We start from the raw sequence: 16,642 nt of genomic DNA, 5'->3' as shown, positions 1-16,642 counted from the left end.
ACTATGCTTTAATTGCATGAATGCCAAGGTCAATGTGGCCCAAGCGAAGTGATACAAAAACAACAGTGACAACAGTAAGAATAGTAGCTATAATACTAAAGGAAAGCAGTGTGTATATACTGCATATACACTGAGTATACAAAACATTAGGAACACCTGCTGTTTCCATGACAGACAGACCAGGTGAATCCAGGTGAAAGTTATGACTTGTTAAATCCACTTCAATCAGTGTAGATGAAGGGGAGGAGACAGGTTAAAGAAGGATTTTCAAGCCTTGAGACAGCTGAGACATGGATTGTGTATGTGTGCCATTCAGAAGGTGAATGGGCAAGACAAAAGATTTGAAGTGCCTTTGAACGTGGTATGGTTGTAGGTGCTAGGTGCAAAGGTTTGTGTCAAGAACTGCAATGCTGCTGGGTTTTTCACGCACAACAGTTTCCCGTGTGTATCAAGAATGGTCCACCACCCAAAGGACATTGAGCCAATGCTTGACACAACTGTGGAAAGCATTGGAGTCAACATGGGCCAGAGTCCATGCCCCGACGACTTGAGGCTCTTCTCAGGGCAAATGGGGGGTAGTGCAACTCTCTCAACTCTATTAGGAAGCTTATTGTTTTGTACACTCAGTATATTATATTATACATTCACTACACTCAGTATATTATATTATATATTCAGTACACTCAGTATATTATTATACATTCAGTACACTCAGTGTATTATATTATATATTCAGTACACTCAGTATATTATATTATACATTCACTACACTCAGTATATTATACATTCAGTACACTCAGTATATTGTATTATACATTCACTACACTCAGTATATTATATTATACATTCAGTACACTCAGTATATTATATTATACATTCACTACACTCAGTATATTATATTATACATTCAGTACACTCAGTATATTATACATTCAGTACACTCAGTATATTATTATACATTCAGTACACTCAGTGTATTATATTATATATTCACTACACTCAGTATATTATATTATACATTCACTACACTCAGTATATTATATTATACATTCAGTACACTCAGTATATTATATTATACATTCACTACACTCAGTATATTATTATACATTCACTACACTCAGTATATTATATTATACATTCAGTACACTCAGTATATTATATTATACATTCAGTACACTCAGTATATTATATTATACATTCAGTACACTCAGTATATTATTATACATTCAGTACACTCAGTGTATTATATTATATATTCAATACACTCAGTATATTATACATTCAGTACACTCAGTATATTATATAAAACATTCAGTACACTTAGTACACTTTTATACTAATGCAATTTCTCAGAGTAGCAGATTTTCTTTAAAAAGTAATAATTACATAAAATAACATTTTGACACCCCTGTTTTCAGTACTCCAGCACCCTACCCTTGTGAGAATAATGACACTGAGCCTTTTTCTAAAATGTTTTATGAGATTGGAGAACACATTGGGATGGATCTTAGACCGTTCCTCCATACAGAATCTTTCCAGATCCTTGATATCCTTCGTCTGCTCTTATGGACTGGCCTCTTCAATTCAAACCACAGGTTTTCAATGGGGTTAAAGTCCAGAGACTCAGCTGGCCATTGCAAAATGTAGATTTTGTGGTCATCTAACCATTTTCTTTATGGATTTTGATTTGTGCTTGTGGTTATTGTCTTGCTGGAAGATCCACTTGCGGCCAAGTGTTTTTGGCTAAAATGTTCTGGTACTTGGTAAAGTTCACGATGCCGTTGACCTTAACAGGACCAGTGGAAGCAAAATAGCCCAGTAACATCAAAGATGCACCACCATATTTTACCGTAAATATGAGGTACTTTTCTGCATATGCTTTTGTTTTTTGTCTCCAAACCCACCACTGGTGTGCATGGCCAAAGACCTCTATTTTCATGTCACAAATAAATATCCAACACAGAAATGTTATAATGTTCAACGATCAGAATCTAATTAAACTATTTTTAAAAAATTAAAAAATAATGTTTTAATGAAGGTGGTACTTATATTGTCTATTACTTATAATACATGGAGAAAAGAATACATTTAATGTTTCCCCCTTTAGCTTGTGGCAAGCTGTGACATACTGTGCTGCCAACTCTATAATCAGACCTTTTCCCCAAAAGTATACCGTTTATTTTTGTTTGATTGTTCTGTGAATGTAGAACTTTTCATTTTTAATTTGGGGAAGAAGGACTCCTTAATTAATATATATTTGGGGCAGGTGATTAGAAAGTGTTCTTCAATTTCTATCTCTCTTGGCCCACGGTGATGACAGTCTGTCCTCTCTGTTCAGCCATGTTTTTTGATGGTGTCCTGTCAGTTGCCAGTCTATGATCACTACTTCTGTATTTGGTTCAGGTTTTTATTTGTTTGGCGTCTTTTACACGGGTTAAGTATTCAGCTGACGTCTTTTTTTTCTCCAATGTTTGGTAGCATTCCCATCTTTCTCTGACCTTTGGCCTCACTCCGGTAATAGTCGATGTATGCGTTCTAGTTATTCACCTCCAGCTGTGAACATTTTACTCTTGGGGCTAGATCACTTGTTCATTTCAATCTTGTGTTTCTGGGTTTTGTTAAGTGTTGCTCTCCATCTCTCTCTTACTCCCTTTAACACTCAATTATGGTATTTACGCACTCTGTGTAGGTGAAAGCTGTGAAGATGGGCCACATCCTAGTGATAGACGAGGCAGACAAAGCCCCCACTAACGTCACCTGTATACTGAAGACCCTGGTGGAGAGTGGAGAGATGATCCTCGCAGACGGACGCAGGATCGTCTCTGGTACACACACACACACACACACACACACACTCTCACATGGACTGCCAGACACACAAACACAGTATTGTTTACATTCCTCTGTGAGGCTAGACTATTCAGCATAGTGACAGTCTATTAGGTACGTTTAGTTAGAAGTGGAAAGTAAAACCAAGCGTAAACAGCCTACGACTCTAAGTCTACTGGTACCTGTCCATAAAGGCTTTTATGCTAACCCCTGTGAGTGGCTTGGATGGCCCTGGATTGTATATCATAGATCTGTTTATCTTTGCTGTCATTCTATCTTCTATTTATCCCTTAAATTATCCCCCCCCCCCCCCCCCCCCCCCCCCCTGTCTCTGAACAGTACCTGGGACACTTCTTTGTCACCTGCCTAAACCACTCTTTGTTCTGGCTGAAGAGAGTAGTGTGCGAGTGTGCGTGCGTCTGTGCATGTGTGTTTTGTACTTACAGTGTGTTGTGTCCTCATTAGACCCATTAGAAGCAGAGAGGAGACCTAACACCATAGCCATGCACCCAGACTTCAGGATGCTGGTCCTGGCTAACAGACCTGGCTTCCCCTTCTTGGGAAACGACTTCTTTGGCTCACTGGGTAAGACTCAGCTTTTGCAGTAACACTTTATGTACCTACATAAGGACTTCATAACACATTCATAAGCCATAGTGGATAGCATTTGTATGTCTCTGTGTCCAGTGTGACTGAATTTAGCGGTAGTTTCGTGAGCCAATGCTAACTATTGTTAGTGCAATGGCTGGAAGTCTGAGTATCTACTAGCATGCTAGTCACTGCGTTAGCGCTAGTTAGCAACTTCCTTCAAACTGCTCGCAGTGACATAAACATGGTATCCACGAGTTCATCTGACTATGGGGAAGCAGATTAACGGCCTCATTGCCAAAATCCCAAAGTATTCCTTAAAGAGCGGCAACACTTTAGTCGAACGGTCTCTACATAAGGACTTGAAAACACATTCATAAGCCATACATAACACGTTCATAAGTAGCACATAAGCATTTACGAATTGCCTGGTTAAAAAATAAAACACCAAATTGATGTTCTCATCAGCTATGTCACGGTCACTTATACGGCATGTTGACATAACCATATTACAGGTGACATCTTCAGCTGCCACGCGGTGGACAACCCCAAGCCGCAAGCGGAGTTTGCCATGCTGAAGCAGTACGGGCCAGCGGTTCCCGACGCCACCCTGCACAAGCTGGTGGCAGCCTTCGGAGAGCTACGTGCCATGGCAGACCAGGGCACCATCACCTACCCATACTCCACCAGGGAGGTGGTCAATATAGTCAAACATCTGCAGGTATGTTACAGACACACACACACACACACACACACACACATACAAACACACATACAAACACACACACACACACACACACACACACACACACACACACACACACACACACACACACACATACAAACACATATACTCGTGCCAGAACAGTGGTTTGATGCTTTAGCGGGTCACAGAGTTATTTTATTTTATGAATAGTTAATAATGTAGTGTTTAATTCATGGGGGGAATGTCCTAAGGGTGTCCTTGTGTCTGAGTGACCATGTTACCCACCGCCGGATAACTCCCACTTCCATGACCTCAGCCTGCCTGGAGAGAAACATGCATGCGTACACTAAAGAGACCGGCATATAGTGTATACAGAAAGTATTCAGACCCCTTGACTTTTTCCACATTTTGTCACATTACAGCCTTATTCTAAAATTGATTAAAAAAAAAACATTTCTCTCTCTACACACAATACCCCATAATGACAAAGCAAAAATAGGTTTTTGGAAATGTTTGCATATTAATATATATTTTTTTAACTGAAATATCTAATTTACATAAGTATTCAGACCCTTTACTCAGTACTTTGTTGAAGCAACTTTGGCAGCGATTACAATCCTCGAGTCTTCTTGGGTATGACGCTACAAGCTTGGCACACCTGCATTTGGGGAGTTTCTCCCATTCTTCTCTGCAGATCCTCTCAATCTCTGTCAGGTTTGATGGGGAGCGTCGCTGCACAGCTATTTTCAGGTCTCTCCAGAGATGTTCAATCGGGTTTAAGTCCGGGCTCTGGCTGGGCCACTCAAGGACATTCAGAGACTTGTCCCGAAGCCACTCCTGCGTTGTCTTGGCTGTGTGCTTAGGGTCGTTGTCCTGTTGGAGGGTGAACCTTTGACCCAGTCTGAAGACCTGAGCTCTCTGGATCAGGTTCTCATCAAGGATCTCTCTGTGCTTTGCTCCGTTCATCTTTGCCTGGATCCTGACTAGTCTCCCAGTCCCTGCCGTTGAAAAACATCCCTATAGCATGATGCTGCCACCACCATGCTTCAACGTGGGGATGGTTACAGGTTTCCTCCAGACGTGACGCTTGGCATTCAGGCCAAAGAGTTCAATCTAGGTTTAATCAGACCAGAGAATCTTGTTTCTCATGGTCTGAGAGTCCTTTAGGTGCCTTTTGGGAACCCCTTCCCTGACAAAGGCCCTTCTCCCAGCTCTTCAAAGAGTCTTGGTGGTTCCAAACATTTTCCATTTAATAATGATGGATGCCTCTGTGTTCTTTGACCTTCACTGCTACAGAAATGTGTTGGTACCCTTCCACAGATCTGTGCCTCGACACAATCCTGCTCTACGGACAATTCCTTCCACCTCATGGCTTGGTTTTTGCTCTGACATGCACTGTCAGCTGTGGGACCTTATATGGACAGGTGTGTGCCTTTCCAAAACAGTTCCAATCAATTGAATTTGCCACAGGTGGACTCCAATCAAGTTGTAGAAACATCTCAAGGATGATCAATGGAAACAGGATGCAGCTGAGCTCAATTTCAAGTCTCATAGTAAAGAGTCTGAATACTTATGTAAACAAGGTATTTCTGTTTTTTTATTCTTAATACGTTTGCAACAATTTCTAAAAACCTGTTTTCGCTTTGTCATTATGGGGTATCGTGTATAGGTTGATGAGGACAATTTTTAATTTTTTTATCCATTTTCGAGTATGGCTGTAAGGTAACAATGTGGAAAAGGTGAAGGGGTCTGAATACTTTCAGAGCTCACCGTATAGGCCAAGCTTGTCCAGTGGCCTGATGCGTGGAGTGGTGGGGGGTGAGAGAGTAGAACGCTCAGAGAGGCTCTTTTGGTACATCACAGTATGTTTACATTGACTAACCATCTCCCTCATCCAGACAGCTGCTGCATATGACATGCTTCTATTTTTACCTCTCGTATCATTAATCATCGGGCCAGAGAGGAGTGTGCATGCGCGCTTGCGTGATTTTCAGTACATCCCCATGGCAACACAGAAAGTGAAGTTAGTGTAGTTAGCAGGGAAATTAGGGAGGTAAGAAGAGAGGGATGAGCTGTGTATTGTTCTCACACTGACCCTGCTGGTTACACTTCCACTACTGCTGGGTGTTTACTCTCTCTCTCTCTCCATTGCTCTCCCCCTTCTTCCTCTCCCCCTGTCACTCACCGTACAGAGATTCCCAGATGAGGGTTTGGCCAACGTGGTGCGGAACGTCTTTGACTTTGACTCGTACAACAAGGACACGCGGGAGGTACTGATCGAAGCGCTGCACAAGCATGGCATTCCCATCGGCGCCAAGCCCAGCAGCGTCCACCTGGCCAAGGAGTAAGACCACCGTGACCACCGGGGAATCACCAACCGTACACACACACACACACACACCCTGGCCTCTAGCATACACTGGCACCCTGAGCCGGAACAGACACATAGAAAGAGGGAGAGAGGACAGAAAGAAGTGTGTACGGTCACATGAGCTGGGCACTGAGTCGTGGTCAAACACTCTGACTGTGACACAATCAGTGTGCCTTGCTAGAGAGGGGCTACGGTGAGGCTTGTTCAATAGGCCACTAAAAAGACACTAATTGGACAAGCCACTTGCTGCTAGCTGTTTAATAAGATTAATACCCCCCCCCCTAGACATGACCATGTACTGACAGTGTACCTCCCCCAGGTCAGTGAGGATAGCATGGACAGTCCGTTTACTTTTCCCTACACACGAGTCTGCTATCGTAGATTAGTAACTGTCTACTGTGCCTCGCAAGCATAACCACTCAGTACTGGCCACCGTTGATGGTTGGTTATACAGTATGTATATACTGTTATGTATCTACCTATACGGTTGGTTATACAGTATGTAAATACTGTTATGTATCTACCTATACGGTTGGTTATACAGTATGTATATACTGTTATGTATCTACCTATACGGTTGGTTATACAGTATGTATATACTGTTATGTATCTACCTATACGGTTGGTTATACAGTATGTATATACTGTTATGTATCTACCTATACGGTTGGTTATACAGTATGTATATACTGTTATGTATCTACCTATACGGTTGGTTATACAGTATGTATATACTGTTATGTATCTACCTATACGGTTGGTTATACAGTATGTATATACTGTTATGCATCTACCTATACGGTTGTACAGTTGTGTGTGTTACTTCGCCTTTTTTATATATTCGAATGTTTTAGGTATGAATGTATGCTGTTTTTACCGTCTCAATATTCCTCTATTCCGATTAAATGAAGTATTTCCTAATTTCACTAGAAAGACAGGTAAGGATTAATTTAAGATTATGTTCCACCTCATCATAAATGTATAGGTTTTAATAAAGGAAAATATTTGTTTCTTCTGTCTCCTGTTTTTCATTATAAACCCTGTTTTTGTGAAGTTTTCATTGATAATCCTCAAGTAGAAGAATCTTGAGGGCCAAACAGGGAAGAAACAAGTATTTTCCTTCCATGATGACTGTTTATGAGTCTAGATTGGTATGATTATGTTTAATAGACTAGGTTAGATGTGCTATTACTATGGCTGTCTACAGGTACTGTAAGGCAACCTGATTCCTAGCATGGCAACTTAACACAGCAGGCATCAGGGTTGCATTGAGAATGCATCTAAATTCATATTCAGTTCTTGAATTGTAATTGAAATTTAATTGAAGTAAACAGTATACAGAATTGCAATTTGAATTAAATGAAATATCATTTAATTTGGTGAAATTCAATGAAATTCAAATGCCTCATTCTATTTTAGGTGTAGTCTATACAAATATACATATTGTACATAAAACATCAAACATGTTGTTATATACATGCATTTAAAATATTGTTGAAGCAATTGATTTTCAGGACAAACTCTTAAAATTAATGATCAAGGGAAACAAAACCTGTATGCAAATATTCAAAGTTAATATATTTCATTAAACACTTTCCAGAATGCATTAGTTTGACACTCAAGTTGACCCTGAGGCCTTCAAAAAGAAGCCAAACAAATTAAATGGTTGGTGGAAATATAATAGGCTATTCTAAGCACTAAGGTTAAAAGAGTAAATGAACATTGTTTCCAGAGAAAAGTGATATATTCGTTGGTATCTGGAAGTGTGACCTGTCCGATTCAATGAAACTCATGTTCTATGACTGAGTGAAATTTCTTTGAATTGCACTGAATTCAATTCTACTTCCTATCTTTCAAATTCTGCATCCTGTGGGGTGGGGCTAATTCAATTCCACTTTATATTCATGAGTTGAATGGGAGTCAATTCCAAAATGTTATTGAGCCCAACCCTGATGTGTACCGCGTTGTCGTATTCAATTTCCCATATTTATTAAATAGAAATGCTTTGGTCACAATCTAAAATGGGATTTAACCAATACACGGAATAACCTTCCACAATCTTTTTTGCCCAGTTGTATCAAAGTAAATATCTCTACGCTTGGAACTCGAGCAGTCTAAATTGGGACAAACGGTTACTAGACACGTTGTATAATGCGTTCAGAACTTCAATTTTTAGGGTGATTTCTATTGAGTTGGACTGTTCCTGGTGGTTTGGTATATTGTGGTGTTGTTTCTTGCATCCCACCTGCGACCTATTACACCGTGGCCGGTGGCCTGAACCCAGCAGTGAGTCATGGGAATGTGTGGGTTTCCATAGAAGATCTGGACAGACGCAACAAGGGAGGTCAGCCAGATACACACCCAGATACACACACACACACAGTATTTATACACAGACCACACAAAATGCTATTTATTCACAGACCACACAAAACGCTAAACTTATTGATATCCCCTAGTCTGTATTTTCAGATTAGTGCAGATGAGGGAGAGAAGACGATGAACGGTTGATTGAGATGCACCCCATATCTTTTTACTCAAATCCCATACGATATGGCCTCACGATTGGCGCAGTGGTCTAAGGCAATGCATCGCGGTGCTAGCTGTGCCACTAGAGATTCTGGGTTAGAGTCCAGGCTCTGTCGCAGCCGGCCTCGCCCGGGAGACCCATGGGGCGGCGCACAATTGGCCCAGTGTCGTCCGGGTTAGGGGAGGGTTTGGCCGGCAGGGATGTCCTTGTGGACTAGTGACTCCTGTGGACATGGTTGCCAGGTGTACAGTGTTTCCTCTGACACATTGGTGTGACTGGCTTCTGGGTTAAGTGGGCATTGTGTCAAGAAGCAGTGCGGCTTGGTTGGGTTGTGTTTCGGAGGCACGGCTCTCGACCTTCGCCTCTCCCAAGTCTGTACTGGAGTTGCAGTGATGAGACAAGACTAACTACCAATTGGATACCATGAACTTGGGGAGAAAAAGGGGTAAATTTAATCCCATACGATACAACACTTACCCTATATACACGTAGTGCACTTAGTTTTAGTCAGTCCTAGAGCCCTATTTGTGCTTTAGGGAATAGGACTTCATTGAGATGTATCCTAAGAGTCCTTCGCACCTTTCTGATAGTGCTGTGTGTGGTTTTCATGGTAATGACCCGTGACCTCTCCCCCTCCCTCCTAGGCTTCCCCTCCCAGAGGTCAGGATGTCTGGCTACTGGACCACCAATCAGGAGGGGAACGCCCGGCGGAAACTGCTCTGCCCTACGGAGACGCACCCCATCGATATAAAGGTACTAACACACACACACACAGTTTAAAGGTACTGACACACACACACATTTTAAAGGTACTAACACACACACACAGTTAATGAAGTGCATAGGGGCTAGAGGTTTCTAGACAGGGCCGTCAATTTGTGTCCTTGACTTTGTGCACTGCGTTTGTAGGGGCCAGTGTTTCTACGCGTGCAGGGCTACCCCTGTGAGAGGCAGGAGTCCAGAGCTCTGAGCTTCACCGAAGAGAAAGCTACCTGGCAGATCCCCATGAGCGAGGTCAACATCATCTGTGACGTCACCACCAACAACGGTAGGAGATACATACACATGCCACACGCATGCATTTAAACACACCTCACACACACACACACACACACATCGCAAACTATGTGGCTACATGTAACCCAGTGTGTCTGCACGCAACGAGAGACCCAAGAGTACACAACAGCCCCCCGCCTCCTCCACACACTAACACACTAACTTCCTGTTTCAGATGCCATCTACATGGCTACGTGTAACCCGGTGTGCCTGTTTGCGATGAAGGAGAGCGGAGACACAGTCCAGTGTATGGAGCTGTATGATGTCTTCCCCAGGACCATCAGTGGAGTCTGGCAGCCCTTCGTGACTGTCGCTGCCCTGGGCAGCCCACTGGAGGGACAGGTGGTGCTACATGAGGAACAGGTAGAGGAGACCTCAGACACACCCACCTCATATAGCTCCAGACTAAAAAATGACTTAAAACGGCTAAATATGCACATACCGTGCACTCTTTCATAACCCTGATTATTATACAGCTTTTACGTATTAGGCGGGAAGAAATAGCCTTTGTTTTGGAGAGGACAGGAAAACAGAAAGAGAGAGAGAGAAAGTGAGTGATAGTATATCATTTCTCCTGTCCAAACAAATAGAACTCCAGATATCATAACAGAGGTTATGCAGAGGTCAAGGCTCTCTCAGGGGAGAAAAAATAAAACAAGAAAGAAATGTTTTTAATGGAACACTGTCAGCTAGCCAGAACACACACGCATGCATGCATACACACACGCACACACACTCCAGCACCACCTCCCAAAGAGTGACAGTTGGTTTGTATACATATCTATGTATATATATATATATATCTCAGAGTTCAAAGAGCTAGGCCATAAGGAAGCTATTACAGTATGGTAGAGGGAGGGTTAGTCCTGGGATAGCTGTTCCCCTGCCCCTTGGCTTTCCCCATAAAAAGTGAACTGAAGATTTAGCAGTGTGCGTCATGAATAAAAGCCTTGGCTTAGCTGAGCGAGACCCTCTTACACGCACGCAGACACGCATGCACAGCGACTACTGACTGTAGTGGAAGATTAACACTGGATAGTGGCGCCCTCTGGTGACTGGGGTGTGAAGGGAGGAATGAATCTATGGTGCTTTAATGTCCGTCAAGAGGAGACCGCTCATCGCAGTGCTAGCTGTGCCACGGACAAAATCCTTGGTCCTTCCAGGTGTAGCCTACCTGCATAACACAGCTTAGTCCTGCAGATCACTGTGGCCTGATTCTCCCCCAATTGCTCTTTCTAACCAAGTACTCTCTCTCTCTCTCTCTCTCTCTCTCTCTCTCTCTCTCTCTCTCTCTCTCTCTCTCTCTCTCTCTCTCTCTCTCTCTCTCAGAGTAACACAGTATTACATCTAGACGTATTAACAGGAGCGGTGAGGAGACTCATTCTGTCACAGGAGCCAGAACAGCCCGCCCCTAAAGCTTCCAATTGGTGGAGCAGCAGCAGCAGCAAGGAGGCACAGGTCTCATACCCAGTGAAACGCCATTGGGCCATCTGACCACTTCCTTTATACCACTTGTACAACAAAATCCACAAGATAAAGTCATACATGATATGCCACATACACAAGATACAGTATGTCATACATGCGTAGAAGTTTTTTGGTGAATATTCTCTTTAACAGAACAATGACTCGAGGCAACAAAACGGGTTGTCACCTGTGTACTGTACACTACGTAATCCAGAATGTTTTTTTTAGGGAGGTCATAAGATGTGCCGGGAGTTTGCCTACAAGAACTGGCTCCTGTTCTTCAAGGAGGGCGGGTAAGCTCAGCTCATTGCTACGCTACCTCCTTCCCCTTTGCTTTTTGGAAACTGTAAAGTGAAGTGTGTCCCTCTTGTGTTGCTGTAGTAACCAGTTGGATGTGCTGGATGTGCTGGAGGGCCGGGTTCACACCATCTCCCTCCCCATCAACCTCAGCAAGGTGTTTCTGGTGGCAGAGGATCGCTGGCTACTGGTGGAGAGCAACACCAACAAGTAATTCATCCTCTACTCGCCTCTCCTTTACTCTGCTCTGCTCCTCTCCTCTCCTTTACTCTGCTCCTCTCCTTTACTCTGCTCTTCTCCCCTCCTTTACTCTGTTCCTCTCCTTTACTCTGCTCCTCTCCTTTACTCTGCTCCTCTCCTCTCCTTTACTCTGCTCCTCTCCTTTACTCTGCTCTTCTCCTCTCCTTTACTCTGCTCTTCTCCTCTCCTTTACTCTGCTCCTCTCCTTTACTCTGCTCCTCTCCTTTACTCTGCTCCTCTCCTCTCCTTTACTCTGCTCCTCTCCTCTCCTTTACTCTGCTCTTCTCTCCTTTACTCTGCTCTTCTCCTTTACTCTGCTCCTCTTCTCCTCCTTTACTCTGCTCCTCTCCTTTACTCTGCTCCTCTCCTCTCCTTTACTCTGCTCCTCTCCTTTACTCTGCTCTTCTCCTCTCCTTTGCTCCTCTCCTTTACTCTGCTCCTCTCCTTTACTCTGCTCCTCTCCTTTACTTTACTCTGCTCCTCTCCTCTCCTTTACTCTGCTCCTCTCCTTTACTCTGCTCCTTTCCTCTCCTTTACTCTGCTCCTCTCCCCTCCTTTACTCTGCTCCTCTCCTTTACTCTGCTCCTCTCCTTTGTGGCGGCAGGTAACCTAGTGGTTAGATAGTTGGGCCAGTAACCGAAAGGTTGCTGGATCGAATCCCCGAGTTGACAAGGTAAAAATCTGTCGTTCTGCCCCTGAACAAGGCAGTTAACCCACTCTCACCATGAGGTCAGGGAAGCCCACTATGATGCGTGCGTCATAGTAAATAAGAATTTGTTCTTAACTGACTTGCCTAGTTAAATAAAAGTTAAATAAAGGTAAAAAAATGTAATACTCTGCTCCTCTCCTTTACTCTGCTCTTCTATTCTCCCTCATTCACCTCTCTTCTCTTCTCTTCTCTTCTCATTTCTTCTCTTCTCCTCTTCTTCTATCCTCATTCATCGGGGGGGGGGGGCCGGGGGGTGTTTTGTTTACAGGAAGTTCCTGCTGACCAAACCCATGCACATGGGAGCAGAAGACTCTGGGGTGTGTCAGCTACACAGCGTCAGTGAGGACGGCGTCAGCACCGGCCATGGAGCCAGCTCAGGTAACACAACAGACAGAGCACTCAACATATAAGGTGGGGACATGAGTCATTTAATGTCCCTGACACTATGTCCATACCCGTCCTCAACTTCCTTTCTCCTCCCCATCTCTCTCCCTCGCTCTTACCTCTCGCTTTTCTTCTTTCTTCACCCCCCCATCTCCCTTTCTTACCCCATCTACCCCCACCTGCCCATATAAATCTATATCTCTGTCTCCCTCCTTCTCCCTACCTCTTTCCCTCTCTCTCTCTCTCTCTCTCCTTTCCTCTCTCTCTGCTTCCCTCATTTCCTCTCGCTTTCTCCCCCCCTGCCTCTCTCCCTCTCTCTCTGTCCCTCCCTCTCTCTTTCTTCCTCCCTCTCTCTCCCCCCCTCTGTCTCTCAGATGCGATGTGTGTACCCCAGACAGTGGGTAGTGACCAGCTGCCTAATGAGAACCTGAGTGCAGCCCTGGGTCAGAAGATAGTCTCTCCCAACCGACTCCTCTCTGACACCTCCTCCTACGCACGCATCATAGTGGGCTTCCCTGACCTCATGGTGAGAGACCAGCGAATAATGATCAATTAGTTTTTATCATAGCTATCAAGACTTTTTGATGAGAAATATCTTGACTTTTGGTTAGAGAGGTACAAAAGTATCTATATCCACAGTAAAATGAGTCCTATATCGACATAACCTGAAAGGCCGCTCAGCAAGGAAGAAGCCACTGCTCCAAAACCGCCATAAAAAAAGCCAGACTACGGTTTGCAACTGCACTTGGGGACAAAGATCATACTTTTTGGAGAAATGTCCTCTGGTCTGATGAAACAAAAATAGAACAGTTTGGCCATAATGACCATCGTTATGTTTGGAGGAAAAAGGGGGAGGCTTGCAAGCCGAAGAACACCATCCCAACCGTGAAGCACGGGGGTGGCAGCATCATGTTGTGGGGATGCTTTGCTGCAGGAGGGACTGGTGCACTTCACAAAATAGATGGCATCATGAGGACGGAAAATTGTGTGGATATATTGAAGCAACATCCCAAGACATCAGTCAGGAAGTTAAAGCTTCATCGCAAATGGGTCTTCCAAATGGACAATGACTCCAAGCATACTTCCAAAGTTGTGGCAAAATGGCTTAAGGACAACAAAGTCAAGGTATTGGAGTGGCCATCACAAATCCCTGACCTCAATCCCATAGAAAATGTGTGGGCAGAACTGAAAAAGCTTGTGCGAGCAAGGAGGCCTACAAACCTGACTTAGTTACACCATGCTCTGTCAAGAGGAATGGACCACAATTTAACCAACGTATTGTGGGAAGCTTGTGGAAGGCTACCTGAAACATTTGACCCAAGTTAAACAATTTAAAGGCAATGCTACCAAATACTAATTGAGTGTATGTAAACTTCTGACCCACTGGGAATGTGATGAAAGAAATAAAAGCTTAAATAAATCATTCTCTCTAATATTATTCTGACATTTCACATTCTTAAAATAAAGTGGTGATCCTAACTGACCTAAAACAGGGAATTTTTACTGGGATTAAATGTCAGGAATTGTGAAAAACTGAGTTTAAATGTTTTTGGCTAAGGTGTATGTAAACTTCCGACTTCAACTGTAATTCCTTTTAATAAGAGATATCATGACATTTGATTAAAGATGTCATGACTTTTGATTAGAGGTGTGAAGAATCGCTTTGTTGTTTCTCTCTCCCTGCACTGTAGTCTCCTAATGAGGTGTACAGCTTTAAGAGGGACGTGGACCTATCAGAGATGAGGGGCGGGGACTCGGGAGGTCAAATGTTCTCCCGGGGCGGGCTGAAGTCCGGCGTGGCCAAACGGACCAACTGTGTCAGTCTGCTGTCGGCCAATCAGGTGGTACGGGCCCTACCACCTGGACAGGCGCCCCTAAAAGATATCTTCCCCCCAGGTCAGAGTCAATAGCATAGCTGACTTTGGTGTAGAGACAACCGAGTCCGATTCGTACCCTTAACCTGGGATACTCAATCAATCATTTGTTTGTTTGTGCGTGCGTGCGTGGGTGAGTGTTTTTAACGTGTGTGTCACACAGACGTCACACCCCCGATGACCGCTGCCTACCTGGAGGTGACTGACCTGAACTCTAAGAAGCTGAAGTACATTCCTGTCCCAAGGTATATCTGGACTCTGATAGCACACTAGCCCAAATCCACCCACACATACCTCCCTGTACACATACAGTGCCTTTGGAAAGTATTCAGACCCCTTGACTTTTTCCACATGTTGTTAGGTTACAGCTTTATTCTAAAATGTATTAAATCTACACGCAATGCCCCATAATGACAAAGCAAAAACAGGTTTTTAAAAATGTTTGCAAAAAAGTAACTATTATCACATTTAAAAACCTGTGTAACATGTAATATTTCTATGTATTCAGACCCTTTACTCAGTACTTTGTTGAAGCACCGTTGGCAGCAATTACATTCTTGAGTCTTCTTGGGTATGACACTACAAGTTTGGCAAACCTTTATTTGGGAGTTTCTTCCATTCTTCTCTGCAGATCCTCTCAAGCTCTGTCAGGTTGGATGGGGAGCGTTGCTGCACAGCTATTTTCAGGTCTCTCCAGAGATGTTTGATTGGGTTCAAGTCCGGGCTCTGGCTGGGCCACTCAAGGACATTCAGAGACTTGTCCCGAAGCCACTCCTGCATTGTCTTGGCTGTGTGCTTAGGATCGTTGTCCTGTTGTCCAGACTGATCGCTCTGGAGCAGGTTTTCATCAAGTATATCTCTGTACTTTGCTCTGTTCATCTTTGCCTCGATTCTGATTAGTCTCCCAGTTCCTGCCTCTGAAAAACATCCCCACAGCATGATGCTGCCACCACCATGCTTCACCTTAGGGATGGTGCCAGGTTTCCTCTAGACGTGACACTTGGTATTCAGGTCAAAGAGTTGAATCTTAGTTTCATCAGACCAGAGAATCTTGTTTCTCATGGTCTGAGAGTCTTTAAGTGCCTTTTGGCAAACTCCAAGTGGGCTGTCATGTGCCATTTACTGAGGAGTGGCTTCCGTCTGGCCAGTCTACCATAAAGGCCTGATTGGTGGAGTGCTGCAGAAATGGTTGTTTTTCTGGAAGGTTCTACCGTTTTCAACGAGGAACTCTAGAGCTCTGTCAGAGTGACCATCGGGTTCTTGGGCACCTCCCTGACCAAGGCCCTTCTTCCCCGATTGCTCAGTTTGGCCGGGTGCCCAGCTCTAGGAAGAGTCTTGGTGGTTCCAAACTGATTTCATTTAAGAATGATGGAGTCCACTCTGTTCTTGGGGACCTTCAGTGCTGCAGAAATGTTATGGTACCCTTCCCCAGATCTGAGCCTCGACACAATCTTGTCTTGGAGCTCTATGGACAATTCCTTCGACCTCATGGCTTGGTTTTTTCTCTGACATGCACTGTCAACTGTGGGACCTTATATAGATAGGTCTGTGCTTTTCTAAATCATGTCGAATAAATTTAATTTACCACAGG

General features: G+C 43.8%; 1 protein-coding gene across 1 annotated transcript in view; it reads left to right on the top strand.

Moving 5' to 3' along the window:
- vwa8 (von Willebrand factor A domain containing 8) overlaps positions 1–16,642 on the top strand; it is a gene marked incomplete in the record, with an annotated part of 79,765 nt that overhangs the window by 30,618 nt on the left and 32,505 nt on the right. The window contains 14 exon segments of the mRNA XM_029703022.1: positions 2,690–2,825; positions 3,295–3,414; positions 3,933–4,138; positions 6,316–6,467; positions 9,669–9,777; positions 9,934–10,072; positions 10,256–10,443; positions 11,410–11,538; positions 11,776–11,840; positions 11,929–12,054; positions 13,062–13,171; positions 13,552–13,703; positions 14,869–15,073; positions 15,215–15,296. Coding sequence (XP_029558882.1) covers positions 2,690–2,825; positions 3,295–3,414; positions 3,933–4,138; positions 6,316–6,467; positions 9,669–9,777; positions 9,934–10,072; positions 10,256–10,443; positions 11,410–11,538; positions 11,776–11,840; positions 11,929–12,054; positions 13,062–13,171; positions 13,552–13,703; positions 14,869–15,073; positions 15,215–15,296 — 1,919 coding nt within the window.

Source organism: Salmo trutta, chromosome 20 (genome assembly GCF_901001165.1).
Source record: "Salmo trutta chromosome 20, fSalTru1.1, whole genome shotgun sequence".
NCBI lineage: Eukaryota > Metazoa > Chordata > Actinopteri > Salmoniformes > Salmonidae > Salmo > Salmo trutta.
Note: the sequence above shows the minus strand (reverse complement) of the source record. Positions and strands in the feature narration are given on the sequence as shown.